Genomic DNA, 19233 nt, shown 5'->3' on the forward strand with positions numbered 1-19233 from the left:
TTTGTTATCGTTGGGTACGATTTTGTCCACAATTCCATGCTGTATTGATGTGGTACCATTAGGAGAGATAACAGGCAAACGTTGATCAAAATAACATTAATTTAATTAAGTAATGCAGATGTTTAACAATAATTTAACTCCAACCTCTCAAGAGTTAAAGATCTATAAGGGTTCATTTGGTTACCAACTCTCCATCATTTAGCTGGGGACCACCCGGAACCCCCTCACCTCAAGGACCACTTGTGGTCCCCGGACCACTGGAACCGGCCTATTCTGGTTGAACAGTTTCACATGCATTTTGTCTTTTAAATTGACAAATACATTTTTACATTTACTTGTAGTCACTCATGTTTCTGGAGATTACAGAGCAGACAAACTCAACAGAGACAAAGCTTTTTTTCTAAATTGTACTTTATTTTCTTTAAAGACATATGTTTTAAAACAGCGATTGTAGAGAATAAATAAAGAAACATTATAATGTTTGTTTGTTTTTTTGTTTTGTTTTTTGTTTTACTTTCATAAGTACATTTATGTAATTAAAAACTCTACAATAATTGTGTAAGTGGCCTTGGAGGCCTCAGGAATCATCTATTTTCTAAAATAAAAAACCTGTCATGTCTTCCCCTGTTCACCCCCATCAAAGTGATTAACAAATGAATCAAACGTAAAAAATCAAGATAGAAAAATTCCCTTCCCTCCCTCCCTCCCTCCCCCTTGGTCAACGCTAAAAGTAGTGGCAGCAGAGAATTTTTAACTCACCAAGTCTTAAGTCCTTCAACTCCATTTTGAACAAAAGTATATACATTTAGAAGAAATCCATTTCTCTTCCAGTTTAATTACCCCAACCCCCCATTAATTTACTTTTTTTAAATAATAAAACTAACTCTACAGAACAATCTTACCAATGGTAATCATACAGAGTAGTATTTTCTTTTCTCAAACAAAGTCTTAGACTTTCCTTTCCTCCTTTCCATTCTTTCCTTACTTCGTTCGTTCGTTCCTTCCTTGAAGACTAAACCTTTTCTTCCTTACGTCATAGACTACAAATCACACTATACAGTAGAACCCTGTTTGGTAGAATAAACATCAATGATATGCTTTTTCTTAACATGTAAATCTTGTAGCTGACAGTAGAGTTGTATGTATGTACATCGTAGAACTGAGTCCATCTGTGGAATGATATGACCTCTGAAGCAGTTGACATCTCCGAACACAGCTGTGGCTTGTTTGATATTGTTGGTATTGATATTGTTATAGATTGTGATGGGTATTGTCGGCATTATTAAGCACATACAGGTATGGTTTCAGTGATGTTTTGCTCTCCTGTGCTATAGGGTTGGTTCAAACAACCAAAAGGCTGGGGCATCCCAAAGTGGTTTCTTGATTGGACTTTCAGGGTTTCCCCCCCCCTGGAGAAGAAAAAATAAAAATAAATAAAAATAACATTTTAAAACAAATGACATAGATAAACACACACATATTGAGTGAGGTTAGTCTTTGGAAGTGGAGATTGTAATACACACTTGCTTGAACTGATGCCTCCGTAAAGTCTCAGTATTCAGCTATACAAGCACACCCTAGTGCCCATGCAACTCATACAGGTGACCATACTGCTGCTACTGTGTGCACGTCCCTTATCAAATAGGTTCTCATCTCGTTTACGCAGGCAAATCAATTCAGAACATGCACAGTAGGAATTCTGGAAAGTATGTCTTTGAACCTGATTACCATCTAACAAAAATACCACTTCAAGAAACACATTTTATCAATGGGATTCTTTTTTATATATACTATACTGTATGCAGTACAAATATGTGATCTAATCCCATTCGAGAGCATTTCATTCACTACGCTGGTGTTGGAGGAAACTTTAGACTCCTGATTTGAGGTAAATGAAGACGCTTAAAATAATAAAATAAAGCTATGATGCAGGCTGGCTGCATCAAAGTCATTTATTTTTGTTCATGATATCTTGGCAGCCCAGAATTCCTACAGAGGAAAGTAGTTCCTCAGCCAGCAGCACGTGTCACGATGGCCATACAGTTTTATCCAAAACCTTCTAGAGAAACTTAAGTGTCTCGTTCGTTACGACACACTCACGTTCACATACACACAAATACACACGTTTTCACGAAAATCACACAATAACAGATGCACTAAATCTCTTTCTGTCTCTCACTGACGTGCGCGCACGCACACACACACCCACACACACTGTACATACACACGCACGCTTACACTACTATACATTGTCAACCATTTACATGTAAACGTTCAGTAAATATTCAATCTCACAAAAACAGACAAAGTTCAGGCACAAAGTCACTTGGAGTTTAGTTACAACCAAACGAAAATCCCCCACTCACCAAAACTACCACACCAACCAACTAAACAGGGGACATGTAAGAATGATAATCATGACAAACAACAAAAAAAGGAAACTAATGAAAAAAAGGCAAAAAATTGTAATATAAATCCATATTTGATGGACTAGTTATCACTAACAGGCTAATTTTGCTCTTGGCAATGAGACGTTATTTATTATATTACTACAAAAATAGCATGTCATGATAATCAGTTGCTTACAAAATCTGAGGTAATGTGACAATTATTGATCAGTGTTTTTTTTTTAAGGATAAAAACCAGGACAAAATAATAAAGAGGAAACTCACAACGCACCAAACACAAGTTCATGGTCGCCACAGTAACTCGCCATGCAGTTCAGCATGGTGAATCAAGGCAACGGCCCAAAATAAAAATTGCTAATGGCAACCATCACAGGCAATATCGCCACAGCAACCAACACAGGCCAATTAACTTACAACGCAGTGAGAAGGAAGGGGGAGGTTTTAGCGGTTGCTAGGCAACCGGAGCCATAGCGACGCAGTCTCCACGATATATGTATGGACAGGACAGTCTTGAGAGTGGTGTGATGTTTTTTTTTTCCAGGAAAAATGACATGACACAGCACAAAAATAAATAAATGAAAAGTGAAAATAAAAATCAATGACGAACAGCAGCTGTTTTCAACCCTACCACAGAAGACTGGTTAAATATTAAACATTTCATAGTGTAAAAAGCTACTTTGGAACAATTAGCACACCTTTCACTACTTCAATACGCAAACCCAGTTCATAAAGATAAGAGAGGCAGCTGGTCTGTCTGATTTTAATGTACTTTTTCTTTTCTTTTCTTTTTACTGTTGCTACTACAAGAAAACTGCAACCTCAAACAAGCTGATTTAGAAGGTGATTGAAGACAGACATTAATTTTAGCATTGTAAATCTCATTGTAAATGTTTCACAATGTTTCACACACCCTTCCTCCCAATCTCTGTAACTCTCTCCTCTCCTGTCCCCCTGGCCTCTCTGTAACTCTCTCTTCTTCTCCTGGTCTCTCTGTAAATCTCTCCTCACCTCATCACCCTAGTCTTTGTGTAACTTTTTCTTGTCCTCCTTGTCTGTATAAATGTCAATACATGCTCCTTCCGACGTAGGAAAATGTTCAGTTTAGGACGGGCTTTCCGAACTAGTTCCGACAGTCAGGACATCTGGGGTGGAGGGAGCATCCGAAGAAAAGTTATCAGAAGTTCTTAATGACGTCAAAATGTAGTTATCATCACCTCCCTTTCCGGGGAAAAAAAAGTAGTTTGGATATTGGAGGGAGCATGTATTGCGCTGTACTCTCTCTCCTCTGTCCTCTCCCTGTCCACTAGTCTCTCTGTAACTCTCTCCTCTCTCTGTAACCCTCTCCTCTCCCTGTCCCCCCTGGTCTCTCTGTAACTCTCTCCTCTCCCCGCCCCCTTGTCTTTGTGTAAATCTCTCCTCTCCATGTTCCCAATGTCTGTCTGTAACTCTCTCCTCAAACTGTTCCCCTGATCTCTCTGTAACTCTCCTCACCCTGTTTCCCCTGATCTCTCTGTAACTCTCTCCTCACCCTGTTTCCCCTGATCTCTCTGTAAGTCTCTCCTCACCCTGTTTCCCCTGATCTCTCTGTAAGTCTCTCCTCACCCTGTTTCCCCTGATCTCTCTGTAAGTCTCTCCTCACCCTGTTTCCCCTGATCTCTCTGTAACTCTCTCCTCATCCTGTTTCCCCTGATCTCTCTGTAAGTCTCTCCTCATCCTGTTTCCCCTGATCTCTCTGTAAGTCTCTCCTCACCCTGTTTCCCCTGATCTCTCTGTAACTCTCCTCACCCTGTTTCCCCTGATCTCTCTGTAAGTCTCTCCTCACCCTGTTTCCCCTGATCTCTCTGTAACTCTCCTCACCCTGTTTCCCCTGATCTCTCTGTAAGTCTCTCCTCACCCTGTTTCCCCTTATCTCTCTGTAAGTCTCTCCTCACCCTGTTCCCCATGTCTGTCTGTAACCCTCCTCTCCATGTTCCCCTGGTCTCTCTGTAACTCTCTCCTCACCCTGTTCCCCATGTCTCTCTGCAACTCTCTCCTCTACTCGTTCCTCTTGAATTTGTGTAACCCTGTCATCTCCTTGTCCACCCTGTCTCTCTGTACCTCTATCCTGTCCATGTCCCCATTGTGTAACTCTCTCCTCTCCCTGTCCCCCTGGTCAGTCCAGTCCCTCACCTCTTCAGTAGGGTCTGTTGGCATCCTTGGGCCTCTTGAGCTGAACCTTCAGCCTCTTCATACCGATCTGGAACCCGTTCATGGCCTGGATGGCAGTCTGGGCGCTGGATGGGTTGTCAAAACTCACAAAACCTGTAAGAGAGACAGATAACAGCTTAACAACCCCCAAAATACACCTCCAGTATGAGAAGACAAATGCAGTATTCGAATGTTCCCTGCTTCCGGGAGGAGAACAAAAGATTTTTTTTATAAAGGAATGACAATTTAAATGAATGTGTTTAAATTGCAATTATTCCATTTTGAAAGACAAAGAGTGAAGAGTGAATTTGATTCACCCATAAAAAAGTGAATTGGATAATCTCTTCACCCTATATTGTATGATATTATTATTATTATTATGATCATTAATTTGATCATTATCATCTCCATCGGGCAGAAGGTAGGGGCGGAGATTATGTTTTTGCCCTGTTTGTGCATGCATGCGTGAGTGAGTGAGTGTGCGTGCGTGCCTGCGTGAGAGTCCAGAGTTAATTCATAAACCACTGGCCTGATTAGCGGCAAAATGTTTGCGCAGGCAGTCAGTAGGTCAAGGAAGACACTAAAATAGAAATGTTCAAATTGGCCTCATGGTGGCCAGCCTGCTTTAGGTTTTGGTCTAAAGCGGGATTGGCACCATTTTAACTGCTGCCATCATGACTCACCAAAACATTTGCTCTGATTGGTGGCTCGGTCAACAAAGACCTTTGCGGAGATTACGTTTCCAAAGGGCAGGAACATCTGAAGCATCTCAGAGTCGGTGAACTCCTGGGGCAGGTGGTAGATGAAGATGTTACAGCCCTCAGGACCTGGAAAATTGAAAATGGTACAGTTGTGAGACAGATCGGACAAGACTGCACAGGGAGCGAGAGGGAGAGAGAGAGAGAGAGAAGAGAGAGAGAGAGAGAGAGAGAGAGAGAGAGAGAGAGAGAGAGAGAGAGAGAGAGAGAGAGAGAAGGGAGACGAGGGGAGGATGATGATAAAGACCCTTGCAAATAGAGTCCAAAGCAATTTGCTATTGGTCATTCAGTTGTTAACACATTCGAAAAAAATGAGGAATTGTCCTGAGTTCGTCTGAAAACATTACGTACCAACGCAGCCACTCGTCGGGCAGAAATTTCAGAATCGGTATGCAAGCGGTCATAGAGAAGTGCGTGTTTGTTTTAAAATGTTGTCTGTTCTTATTTTTTTGTGCTACAAAATCAGTCTCTTGTGTGCAAGGGCCTTAAAAGAGGTTAAAGACTTGTTCAGCCACTCAGAGGGAATTGCAATGCTGAAGGAGAACTTGTAGAATTGTAATGCTGTGGTAATGTGCAGGGAAATGCAATGATCTCGCCTCTGCAAGCAAAGTGCCTTAAGTATTCTGCGCGAAAGCACATCCGTCCAAAAGTTTCTTTTCACAATTATCATGACCGCTGTAGCTGCTACATAAATTACATGGATTTGGGATGTGATCAGGAACAGGAAGAGCAGGAACAACATAATTGTCCATGATAAAGTTATGGGAGTTGTATCTAGAAACCATGAGTGTGAATGAAATGGCTAATTTATGTTACCTAACTAATTTATGTTACCTAGATTGTGAAATCCTGAGTGTTCATTTAATTCTGCAATGTAGCACTGAAGAGAGAACTACAGTATAACATTCAGTTTGAGCTTCACACAGCTGATGGCTGGGGGAGGGCTGTTAGGAGTTAAATGTCTTGCTCAGGCACATGTGACCTTCTGATTACCAGAGGCCATTTCTCACTCAGCTACATCCGCACTGTAACAGATTGAATATTCTAGATTATTTACCCATATGGTAAATGATGAACTTCTAACATGAACATACTGTATTGTGCTTATGGATAATGGTTGTAGGCTGGCTGCCAAATACATAATTAAATAGCTGTTGTAATTGCAAGTTGAAATACCTCAAAATACCTTGGTACTGTTGTAAAACTGGATCTAGTGTCCAGTATTGAAAATTGTTTCTCTACCTAACAGTGGATATGTGGGGCATGTACTTGCCTTTCTACACACTTTGCTACAGCCTGGGCTTAAACCACAAACGATAGACTCGATAGCGTTGACAAGTAGTCTATCCAATGCATAGATAGGGTGTGCTATGACTTCCACAGCCTGAGAAACATTGCTAAAGTGGAGAATTTTGAACTTGACACAGGACAGGACAATATACACACACTACAGTATATGTATAAGCTACTGAATGGTACCTTCTCGTTGCTGCAGCTGCTGAGGTTGTTGTGGCTGTTGGGCCACTAGTTGTGGTTGGTGAGGGAACGGCTGTCCCACGAGGCCATATGCAGCAGGGTATGTAGCTAATAGACACAAAGTCAGACAGACGGGCAGACAAACAGAAAGACAGACAGACAGACAGAAAGACAGGCAGACAGACAGACAGACAGACAGACAGACAGACAGACAGACAGACAGACAGACAGACAGACAGACAGACAGACAGACAGACAGACAGACAGACAGACAGACAGACAGAGGAATAGGTCAACAGAGGACAACATTTCAGACTTTTAATGACCTCAGAGAACTTTTCTCAGCATGTAAACAAATTCACTTTTGTAATGACTACAAACGACTGGGATATGTCTCACATAATCTTTGTGATGTATGAAGATAAGTGATATATAATGCTATAACAAATGCAGTTGCCTGTGAGCCTGAGTGAAAATGTGTAACCCTCTCTGTCTGATATTGTATAAATAGTAAAAAGGAAAATAAACTTGTTTAAAGAACATAATGTATAATAAACATACAGTATACAATACTGTACTGTATATACTATTATGTAGCATGTACTCACAAGAATAACAATCTGCTGTAGCTACTACATTTGACAAACAAAAATTAAATGCATTTACAATCAAACGCTGTATAACCAGCAATACCAGTACCTGTATAGTGCTGCATGCCTGTGTATGCCTGCTGGAGGGGGTCTAGGACTGGACTCTGAGCTGTGACACAACACACATCATCATCATCATCATCATCATCATCATCATCATCATCATCATCATCGTCGTCATCACACCCACTGCTACGGTACATGTGTTAAAAAGATGCTACATGCTATCCAGGCCACATCAGCATGCTCCAAATAACATTTGGACCAACCTCACTGCTTTAATTTGTTTCATTTCATCTGAGTCTACATTAGTTCTGGTACAGTGAATCAGCAGATGAACCGCTGCCTGTATGAAGAACACTGGTGTGTATGTGCACTCTATAATTAAGTCATTATGTGTCACATATGCATGCATTAACCACATTAACCCTGCATGGCGTCCCTATTTTGGGCAAGTCATTATAGGCGAACATTTTCAAACTTTTTCAAAAAACTAAATCGGGAAAAAAAAACAGATCTACAAGCTCGCAATGCACTGTGAGCCTGTAGACAGCTATATCAGATCAGTATAAAACAGGGCTTAAGTGGTTAACTTACAACAACTGAAAAAACTCCCAACCACGTACCAAAGTAAGGAATGACTGTGCACTTACATGACAATATGCACCAGCTACAGTATGAACTCATGTATCATAACATAAAATGAATAATACAATAATAAAAGTGGATGATATTTGTAAAGTATTTTGTGTCTTTTATTTGTCTCTATTTGTGTGTGTTCTATGCTGTTAAGTTGTAAAGCCAATTCCCGTAATGGCTAGTCAAGGTGTCAATCAGTCAATTATTCCTTTACACCAATCAATCAATCAATCAATCAATCAATCAATCAATCAATCAATCAATCACATTTTGATACACAGATCCCCCATTACTATTCATGGTGAACAGATCAACCAGGTATGCTCATATACATACCTAGGAGTTGTAATAGACCATCTTTTGTCATGGAAAGATCACATTGAATCCGTGGGCAAGAAAACAAAGCAAAGAATTTATTTTCTTCACCGTCTAAGATCTTTTGGTGCAAGTAGACAAATTCTTCTTTTGTTTTTCACTTCTGTTATTATGAGTGTTATTCACTACTGTAGTACCACCTGGTATGGATGTTTGTCTGTTACCTTAAAGTCACAACTGCTGCAACAACTGAACATTCATTTTGTATTGGACAAATATAGTTGGACAACCACTTGAGATACTCTATGCATCTACATATAATAACAGTATGCTAAGGTTGGCAAGGAATATCACTTCAAACACTAGCCATGTTTTGAAAAGGGAATATAGGTTGCTGCCTTCAGGAAGGAGATACAGCGTTCCAAAATACAATAAGGTCAGACTAAAGAGGTCCTTTGTCCATCAGTCGATTTTGAGGCTTAATTTAGAATCTGGCCAGGGGAAGGCTGAGTGGTGGACATTGCTCTTGTCTTCATGATTTTATGTATGCAATTTATTTTGCTTTGTTTCTCTGTGTTATGACAAATATGTGTATTATGTGTTGCATACATGGCTGCTGAGTCAGTGAGAGCTGATAATAAAGTAATATCGTATCATATTTTATGTATTGAGATCAATTTGTGAAATACATTTCCTCTCAATTTTACATTAAAGGTAGGGTAAGGGATTTTCTTTGTTTAAAATAAGTGTTAAATAGCTCTATATTCTGCTCATTGCTATAGAGTGCAGTCTGTGCATGTCTCTCCAGCTCTTTATTAAACAGAAAATGCATTTTCAGGTCGGGATACCAGTTTTATCCAATCAGGATAGAGAACTCAGACAGGATACAGATTAAACAAGTGAAATTGGAAGTGATGACACAAAGAAATGAGCAGACAAAATTGGAACTGGGACACTATAAAAATGAAGCTGATAAATGGGTACTTTTCTTTTTTTTTTGCAACCCACCTGAAAATGTATTTTATGTTTATTAAAGAGCTGGAGAGATGGGGAGACCTCTGGTACTGAACAAACACTCTATAGCAATTATTACTATTAGAATATAGTGATTTAACCTTTTAACAAGGTTAAATCACTATACTAAACTTTATGTTTTAACCAAAAAATATCACTTACTCTTCCTTTAAGTCTGCTACAGTATTATCACAGCAAAGCTGTCAAAAAGAGCACTGGAGAATGTAGATACATTTCATCACTCATCGCTAGTGACATGGATGTACTGTACCTTGATATGCATGGACACCATTGGTGTACAGTGCTTCGGTTGCTGATTGCCCATTTGGTGGAGCTGGCAATGAGGGGTAGCTATTCACTGAGATTGGTGGAGGCAGGGCAGGAACTGGTGTGGCAGCCATACTGGGAGGAGTACTGGTTCCTGCACACAAGATACGTCAAGATATGTTGTTAATAATAATAATAATAACAACAATAATAATAATAATAATACCTTTTATTTATATAGCACTTAAAAGTCATTCAAAATTCAAAAATTCTGTTTCAGCTTCACCCAGTTGATGGTTGCTCAGATGGTCAAGGGGGGGAAGGGTCTTGCTCAGGAAACCTTTGACACATAGACATGGGCGGACCAGGAGACGAACCGGTTACCTTCTGATTACCAGACGGCCTCCATACCCACTCAGCTGAAAGCCGCCCCAACTAGCCCACTAATAAACCTGATTTGTATAGCAACTTCCATATAAATCACGTAAATCACGTTGAGCTGCATTCTGTAATGTAGCTCAACATGATTTACCAGATACAAAACGGATGGACAAAAAGTAATAAACAAATAAATAAATAAATACCAGCTGGCACATTATATGGCTTCACAACAGCTAGCATGCTCTTTCCTCCTCCACCCTGCCCTGCTGCGTGCATCCACCATCCTACTTCTAACTGTAAATCTAATCAAAGTGAGCCAGCGGCAGACATCCGCCTCTCGTTACCTGAGGAGGGGGTGATGGATGCGATGGGCGTGGCAATGATGCTGCTGGGGTTGAGGGCGGCCAGCTGCTGCATCTGAACAGCCGCCACCGTGGCGACAGGAGACAAGTAGGCCGACTGGGCCACCAGAGCCTGCTGCTGTACCAGCTACCGGATGGAGAGGGTCAGGGTAGCAGGGCGGAGAACGAGGGCAGGACGGGTAGAAAGAGCAATATAAGAGAGAGAGTGACAGAGACAGTGTTAGGGACGAGGGGTGGTGTTCAATCAATCAATCAAATGGTGCCTCGGGATTTGAATACTTTATTAACAGTTTGCAAATAGTACAGTGGTACGATTATACAATGATGCTAAAAGTATAACACAAAAAGCCCTGAGGGCTTGTTTTCCATTGTGGTCCTATGTATTCAATTCATGAGGACAAAATTAGTTTTTGTAATAATAAACGAATGAATATATGATGGGTTTAAACCACATATAACTGAAACCCAATTTTAAATGAACATACTGTATAATGGGCCTAAAACTTGATGACTGAATATATGATGGTCCTGAATTAGGGATGTCCAATATTTACTTTTTTGCCGACATCCGATATTCCGATATTGTCCAACTCCTAAGTTCCGATATCAACCGATACCGATATATGCAGGCTTTTTCACCAAAAGTCAACTAATTGTCAGGTAACAACATCACATATCTAATAAAATAAATAGCTATAATATCAATATAATATCTAATAAATCAAATATAATACAGTGATGTTGATGGTTTTGATGTCGGCCTATTTGACAGTGCAGAAGCATAATTGCCTTGATGCCTATACCATTAACGAGCGTCAACGAGCGTCAGTTGGTTTCAAAAAACGATAGTGATATTTTACGATATAACATTTTTATGCTTAATATCAGCCGATAATATCGGACATCTCTATCCTGAACCCCATATAACTGAACATTTGATGGGCCTAAACCCCATGTGGCCCTAAAAAAAACATATACTGTAACTAATGTGATGGTCCTAAGCCAAAATATGACTCATTCATACCCTGGTACCTAATTACAAAAAGGAAGAAAATGGAAGAAATGTGCATAAGCCAAGTGTGCTTTCAGAGTTTGTACTCTCAGGTCCGTGAGGTGTATGTAAGGTAGTTGCAGTACTCACAGCCTGTGTGTAGGCGTTGTAGGCTCCGAGGTGCAGAGTCATTGGGCTGATGACCCCCAGCTGAGAGGCCACCTGCTGCATTCTGCGAATCCCCCGCTCCTTCTCCGAGTCTGCAAACTTCACCACCAGGCTGGACGAGGCACCCTGTTGGGTGAACAGGAAACATTATTTCTCCATCTATTCACCCACCCATCCATGCATTACTTGCATGAACGTCATACTGTACTTGGCAATAAAGTACTTCCAAAGTTATTTTATGACAGCGGATAGTCCACTACTGGCCCACTACTGGTGTCTGGGCAGTGGACAGCCCAGACAGTAGGAGGTGAGAGGGAGACCGTGTAGGAGAGACAGACAGTCTCTCCTACACTCATAACGTAATACGATGCATAGTGAGCATTGTGAGGCTACTTTTATGCAACAACTTTGTACGTATAAGTATAAAATAGAGCTTAAGAGGTTAATCAGACTAATTGATTTGGTCAATTATTAAAAGAAAATACATTCATTTCGTTGATTTAGAAACCAAGTATTAAAAAGATGCACTTCTTGATTAATCACAAAAGTAATCAATAGAATAATTGCTAAGAAAATAATCGATAATTGCAGCCCTAGACAGAATTGCCACATCATGGGCTCCAGTCCGGCTGAGCATGTTATCTTCTAATGTGCTACCACCCTGTTTCTCTGCACTGTAGAAATGATATAAAAAACAGTGATTTAACAGTCAAAAACAGTCCTTTAACCACATGAATCCTGGTAGCCCTATCCTGAGGCAACCGTTCTGTGAAACTAGCAGATCTACAAGCTCACAACTACATGAAGCATGCAAAGACGGCTCACAACGCAGAGCTTGGATCTGCAATTCGATCTGGACCCCAGTCAACTAAGTATATAGGTATGCATCATACCTATGTATATATGTATCATTAATGTGTATCACTAACATGTCCAACGTAATGTTATAGTTTTAAAACATTTTTTTTACAAAATGAAAGAAAAATCTGATCAAATATGGATCACATGTTTTTCAGCAATGCCTTTACAAGAATAAAGGTAAAATACAATGAAAGATGTATTCATATTTTTTATCCGTTTGTGCTCTCGCATTACTTTCAATCTATGCTGTAGAATGACCTAGAACAGGATAATGGAGGAGAGGACATTTCACAAACATTTTGTCCTCTCTCCAGGGTGAAGTGTAATGTAGTGTGTTGTATTGTGGTCTGTGTGTGTGTGTGTGTGTGTGTGTGTGTGTGTGTGTGTGTGTGTGTGTGTGTGTGTGTGTGTGTGTGTGTGTGTGTGTGTGTGTGTGTGTGTGTGTGTGTGTGTGTGTGTGTGTGTGTGCGTGCGCGCGCACGTTTGTGTGTGTGTGTGTGTGGGGTGTGTGTGTGTGTGTGTAGGAGTAAGAGGACAGAAAGGAGAAATGGTGACTGTTGGCTGAGTCACCATGTTAAGTGCCTAAATGATTGGGTTTGGAGCGTGTGTGTGTGTGTGTGTGTGTGTGTGTGTGTGTGTGTGTGTGTGTGTGTGTGTGTGTGTGTGTGTGTGTGTGTGTGTGTGTAAGCGTGTGTGCGTGCGTGGTGTGTGTGTGTGTGTGTGTGTGTGTGTGTGTGTGTGTGTGTGTGTGTGTGTGTGTGTGTGTGTGTGTGTGTGTGTGTGTGTGTGTGTGTGTGTGTGTGTGCGTGTGTGTGTGTGTGTGTGTGTGTGTGTGTGTTTGTCTAACCGGTAGAGTGCGGCTCCCATGCAGAGAGCTGATAGCAGCCTGGGCCTCAGCGTTGCTCTGGTACTTCACAAACGCACATCCTACATCATCAAAACGACACACAGTTAAATGTTGTCAGTCACACAACCGTACACATGCACACACGCACGTACACACAGACACACGTGAGCACAAAAGCGAGCGCTCTCTCTACACACACACTTAAGCAAAAACGTGAACACTCTCTCTCCACACACACACACACACACACACACACACACACACACACACACACACACACACACACACACACACACACACACACACACACACACACACACACACACACACACACACACACACACACACACACACACACACACACACACACATGCAGAGAGTGAGACACATGCAGAAAAGACACACATGTGCACTCAATAATACGTATCAACTACAATTCTTTGAGGAAACACAATGGCGGCCACCTTGCAGCCCAACACTTCATCTGTTACCATGGCGTCATTAAGCATGGACCACAAAACGTTCATGGCTTCATCAATCACAGCCCGTAAACCTCGGCACGCATCATTAGCCATGACCCATAAAACCTATTGCACCATTAGTCATGCCTCATACAACAAACAGAAGAAAATCAAGCGTCTGTGTTTGAAGTGTCACTGCTCCTTGATTTACACGCCACATATCGTTAGCATTGTTGTTGTTGATAATGGTAATTCACGGAAGGTGACTGGTGATGATGACGTACGCAAGCAGCTACTTAAGAAAATAGCAGGTAAGCGCCAACACAAATGGTTTCACCTTTCACTGTCATTTTTCTCACCCCGCATGAAAGCATGAAGGACAGTTAAAAACAGGACTTAAAATATTGTCGCTTTCGGGCAGAATCCGTATATCTCCATATTTCATCTTTTTGTGTATTTTCATAAATGAATGTCCTATTCTATACTTCTACGTATGACAGTGTTGCAAAAAAAAATAGTGAATATAGCTATATAGCCTACTGTAGATAGCTAAAAATTGTAAACATTGTGGATTTGATATTAGTTCCTTTACCATTTTTGTATACCAAAACATATTTATTTGGCATCTAATTTGGTAAACTAAATTATGTTCCCATTATGACAACAGATATGCTCTAAAAGAGAGAAAATATTATTTTCCTTTCAGTTGGTCTTTGAGTCTGTCCTTGGGTTTTATACATATTTAACCAAATAAAAGTATTAACAAGAGCTTCTGACTAACTACTATACATTGGATCCATTGGAACACAGGTTCTTTTTTTCCACTTAATGCAAAGTAATGGTTTTGGACATACACGGTTTCCACCCAACAGTGACAATATTGAAACATACAGAGGGGGAGAGTACATTAAAGCGTGCGTGTTGGTTTCCCTAAATCATCTTGAGAACCGTGAGGATTGCGGTTCGAATAATTTACAAAGCAATCAAAGATGGCCTTATTGTTAAAGATTTTTTAACCCATTAAGACCGGAAAGGCATCTGTCAATTTTAGATTTTAGCCTTGGCTATTCAAAAATAGCAGATATGCAAGCTCACACTTAGTGCCGCACTGCGAGCTTGTACATCTGCCATTTTTGAACATTATCAAAAAATCTTGAAAGTGTCTGGAAAATGTTGAATCATTTTGAATTACGAAAAAGTTTGAGAACTACTGATTTAGGAGGCATTTGTAGAATCGGCCTCAGGTCTTAGTGGGTTAAGGGTTTTGTAGGGGACTCAGCCTGGGTTATTTCCGAACACGAGGAGTGAGTTTACCTTTGCTGGTGCCGTCTGGGCCGCGGAGAACCGTACACTCCTCTATGCTGCCAAATGCCTCAAACATTTTCCTCACATCAGCATCTGCCTGCTGTTTTCCCAGCATGCCCACAAACAGCTTCCTGTCTTCTGAGGGGAAGGAGAGGCAAGTGGGCAAGATGGAGGGAGGAAAAAAAGAAAATAGAGGAACATAGTTTGATGGAGATAGAGGAGGGAAAAGGGTGATGGGGGGTGCATTTGGGGACAGGAGAGATAGACATTGGAATAATAAATAGTTAGAGGATTGAGGGAGAAGAGAGGACATGAAAGGGTTGAGGGGAACATGCTATCTCGCTGCATGTAACGTGTACGCATACACAATATAAATGTATAAGAGATTACATTTTCTACAACCTACAATTCTTGTGTTTCATTTCAGGGTGAATATCTATTTTGTAGAAATGTTGCTTTTGAAAATGCCTCAGGGAATATAGAACGCAGATTAACCTGGGCTCAAAAACACAGTGTTTGAGCATTGTCTTCAGAAAACATATAACTTTGGCTGCAAAACATAATTCAATTTCTTGCCAGCAATTATTTTGTAAGTGTAATGGCAAGTTTTCCAACTCTAAGTTTACAGCAAAATCCTTACATTTTCCTCAACCTACAACCTACAGTACTATGCTTGTTTACAAAATCCTTGTGTCTAGATACTGCAATTCTTCAGACAACCACCAGATGGCAGTAGCTTGGATATAAAAAATCACACAAACAGCATCTGTTAACCTTCATGCTGTCCAAGGAGCAGGTCCAAATGTTGCTCTACCTTAAGCCCATGAAACCAACCAAAAACTAGGCTGCAAATTCATACCGACACTCACTGACAACTGAATGCATGGCAGAATATAATGCAGGTTTCATTCCAAATTCCAGAATCTAAAATTATCAATAGTGAATTTTACTTTTAACATTTGCCATTGTTTAATACCATTTCAAAGTGGTATTTTAGTTCCTTTACCATTTTCAAAGTACTGGGTGTGTTAGAATGACACTCCCACACACTATCTGCACTTACAAACAATTGTATTAAGTCAACGGTCGACCCTCTGGCAACATTTCGGTCATCTGAAACGTTGCATTAATAATATTGTTTGTAAGTGAAGACTATTCAACGGTAACTGTTCCTCTCCTACGCACCTGCCCAGAGAAAGTCGGAGTGCAAAAACACATTATCTACAAAGAAGGAAACTCTGAAAATGTCAAATGACATCTCTGGAGATTCAGACCAATGATTTACGAGCTTTCTTTTTGTTATATTTAGTGGACGCTCTTCATCACTGAAGCTTTTTTCTAAAAAGCGTTGGTCTGGAAAGACACACAGTTTGCTGTGTTGTGTTAATGTTAAAGCTGAAGGGACAAGGACTACAACATAAACAGGTTAAATGACTATTTCACTCTTCATAGTTTTCCTTCACATGCAAGACAGAAAGAGAGCAGGAGAGATAAGGGGGAGAACAGAACAGTACATGTGGTAGACTGGAGTTTTTCTATGCAAAAGTGTTATTTAAAGTCTACGGAGGTGCTGCTGTTTGAACAGGTGTTCTTGCTCTGGGGGGGACGGACAGGTGTTCAGGTGTTTCTTACCCCCTCTGCCCTCGCTGTCGGCTGGTTTCACCTGGATGGGACGGTTCATCTGTGGGGACAAGGAGACAGACAGACAGACAGACAGACAGACAGACAGACAGACAGACAGACAGACAGACAGACAGACAGACAGACAGACAGACAGACAGACAGACAGACAGAGTTAAACATATGAATCCCAGCGTCCCTATTCTGGGCATTTCATAATAGGCAAATATTCAGCAAAAAGGTAGGTATACAAGCATACAAAATGTGTCAGGCTGTGTGAGCTTGTAAATCTGCTATTTTCAGCAAAGAGATTTGGTGTGAAGGGGAAAAAGCAAGGGGTCCAAGACAAGTATAGATCAACAAATGATATAGGGTTTAAGTCAGTTAATGTGACAAGTCAATATTCATCATACAGTGGATGTGTTCGGCAACACATGAAGGATGGCAACTTGACCCCAAATATGTACACATGATTTACATAATTTTCTAAACATTCATACGCATGTACAATGCAAGTGTACATATATGTGGATTTACATTTCCATGGCCACATTTAAAAGCAGTGACGTAAAGGAAGATTTGAATGGTGGCCAGACGTCATCATGAATAGGTGTTTATGTACACGGACGTGTGTATTGTGTTGATTTGACAGGGTGCAGTGTGGGGTGACCTTCCCTCTGATTTCCATTCCTCTGAAGTCTGGCCTTCTCAACATCCTCTACCATTCATCCACTAATTGCACTCTCCATCCCTTATTTTTCTTCCCAACGCTCGCCTGTCTGCGGGTGACACCGATATGTGCGACATGTCACAGTTTTAAGGCTAATTTATACTTCGTTGCGTGACTGTTTTACAGTTATGTGCGACAAGGCATAAATTAAGCCACACCGTTTGTACAGCCTTTCCTTTTTGTCACCTTCCTCTCTCTCTCTGTATCTCCCCCCTCTCTCAGAATTGCCCTTCGTTAATCCTGCCCGCGTCGTTCCTCATCACTCCTTCTCCCCTCCTATCACACTAAACCAGGAAAAGCACACACCCACGCGGGATTGGGGAAGTGATAAGATTAAGAACGCTCGCCGGCTAATCTGGATTACAGAAGCACGCAGCATTAGAATAGCGAGAGATTCTGACAGAGCCTGAGTGAGAGAGAGAGACAGAGAGAAAAGAGGGAGGCAAAGAGAGAAGGATAAAAAAAGACATTGGTTAGGAGTGGATGCTGGATGGATAAAATCTGAGGGGAAAAGGGAGAGAGAGAGGGAGAGAAAGAGAGAGGAGAGGAGAGAGAGAGAGAGAGAGAGAGAGAGAGAGAGAGAGAGAGAGAGAGAGAGAGAGAGAGAGAGAGAGAGAGAGAGAGAGACGAAGTAAGATGGAGGGCACAACGGAAACAAAGAGGGAATTAGGTGACCTTTTCATAATTCATCAAAAGCCAATCCGCTGAAATGACGTTCTTTTTTACTGCTCAACAATTGTCCTCCATTGTTTGACTCAAATCCTTATATGACCATTTTTTGCACACACCAGTGCCTCCTCTTTCAAAATGTATAGTGGTCTAGAAATAGATGAACAGAAAGAACAAGAGAACGAATTAGGAACAGGGAGGGTGGGCTCGGGGGTTGGGGTGGGGGTTGGGGGGTCGCATGTGGAGGAAGGGAGCCAGGGGGGGAAAGAGGGGGATGGGTGGGGGGTGAGAACAACAGAGTGACACTCCGTTAACTGGTGGCTTAATGAAGGTCTTAATTATGGAGCCGATGACATTTCAGCCAGTCACTGATCCTGCGCATGCTGATTGATCAGAAGTGATCGGTCACTGGGTGGGAGACGAGTATTGATCAGAGCCGCCACGGCCCGGGCCGCGCTCGCCCCACTGCCAGGACCGGCATGCAGAAACACTGTCGTCTCCCCCCAGCACCAACCCAGGCCCTGAACACACCAGCAGCAGCTACTGCAGAGTGCCACTGTGTCCAATGTTTTGTCCAAACGATCACATCAATTTACCCATTAAGACCTGAGGCAGATTCTACAACATGTCTTCTAAATCCTAACAGTTTTTTTGAAAAGAACCTATGTTGCTACATCAGTGGTTCTCACACTTTTTCATGTCAAGGACCCCAAAAATTATATGTATTTGGCCGCCGACCCCATCTCAAAATAGTTTGTCCCAGGGACCCCAGAAGCAAAGGTTTGAGTTACAAATGTTCGCTTTAAAATTCAAAGATTTGCACAATTTTTTTTCCTCCTTTTTTTTCAAAAATAGCAGATCTGCACGCTTGTAGCGCGGTTTTGAGCTTGTTTGAGCTTTTTAAATAGCCAAAGGAATCTAAAATGACACACAGGGGGGTCAGGTAAACACAGGCCCGGAAACTGTGGCGAAAACCAGTCACCCAAACCCAGAACTCCTCTGTTAAGCACATGAACCCCAAAGTCCCTATTCTGGGGTGAAAATTCTGTAAAAATAGCAGATCTACAAGCTCACAACGTGTCGCAATGCCATTTGTTGTGAGCTTGTAGATTGGCTATTTTCCA

At 41.2% G+C, this 19233-nt stretch overlaps 1 protein-coding gene across 4 annotated transcripts in view; it reads right to left on the bottom strand.

Annotated features, from left to right (window-relative positions):
• Positions 1-722: 722 nt before the first annotated feature.
• The window catches only part of celf3a (cugbp, Elav-like family member 3a), a gene marked incomplete at its 5' end in the record, with an annotated part of 29084 nt that continues 10573 nt past the window's right edge, over positions 723-19233 (bottom strand). The window contains 13 exons of one of the 4 annotated variants that reach the window (XM_084080903.1): positions 723-1409; positions 4578-4709; positions 5279-5422; positions 6833-6937; positions 7529-7588; positions 8455-8475; positions 9719-9868; positions 10001-10054; positions 10440-10584; positions 11599-11742; positions 13325-13404; positions 15100-15228; positions 16723-16771. In XM_084080903.1, coding sequence (XP_083937029.1) covers positions 4582-4709; positions 5279-5422; positions 6833-6937; positions 7529-7588; positions 8455-8475; positions 9719-9868; positions 10001-10054; positions 10440-10584; positions 11599-11742; positions 13325-13404; positions 15100-15228; positions 16723-16771 — 1209 coding nt within the window. In that variant the 3' untranslated portion in view covers positions 723-1409; positions 4578-4581. Of the gene's footprint in view, positions 1410-4458; positions 4710-5278; positions 5423-6832; positions 6938-7528; positions 7589-8454; positions 8476-9718; positions 9869-10000; positions 10055-10439; positions 10585-11598; positions 11743-13324; positions 13405-15099; positions 15229-16722; positions 16772-19233 lie in introns of those variants that run through there. The other 3 variants (XM_084080904.1, XM_084080906.1, XM_084080905.1) reach the window with 3 other exon arrangements.

Source organism: Gymnoscopelus microlampas (genome assembly GCF_963454915.1).
Source record: "Gymnoscopelus microlampas genome assembly, chromosome: 15".
Taxonomy (NCBI): domain Eukaryota; kingdom Metazoa; phylum Chordata; class Actinopteri; order Myctophiformes; family Myctophidae; genus Gymnoscopelus; species Gymnoscopelus microlampas.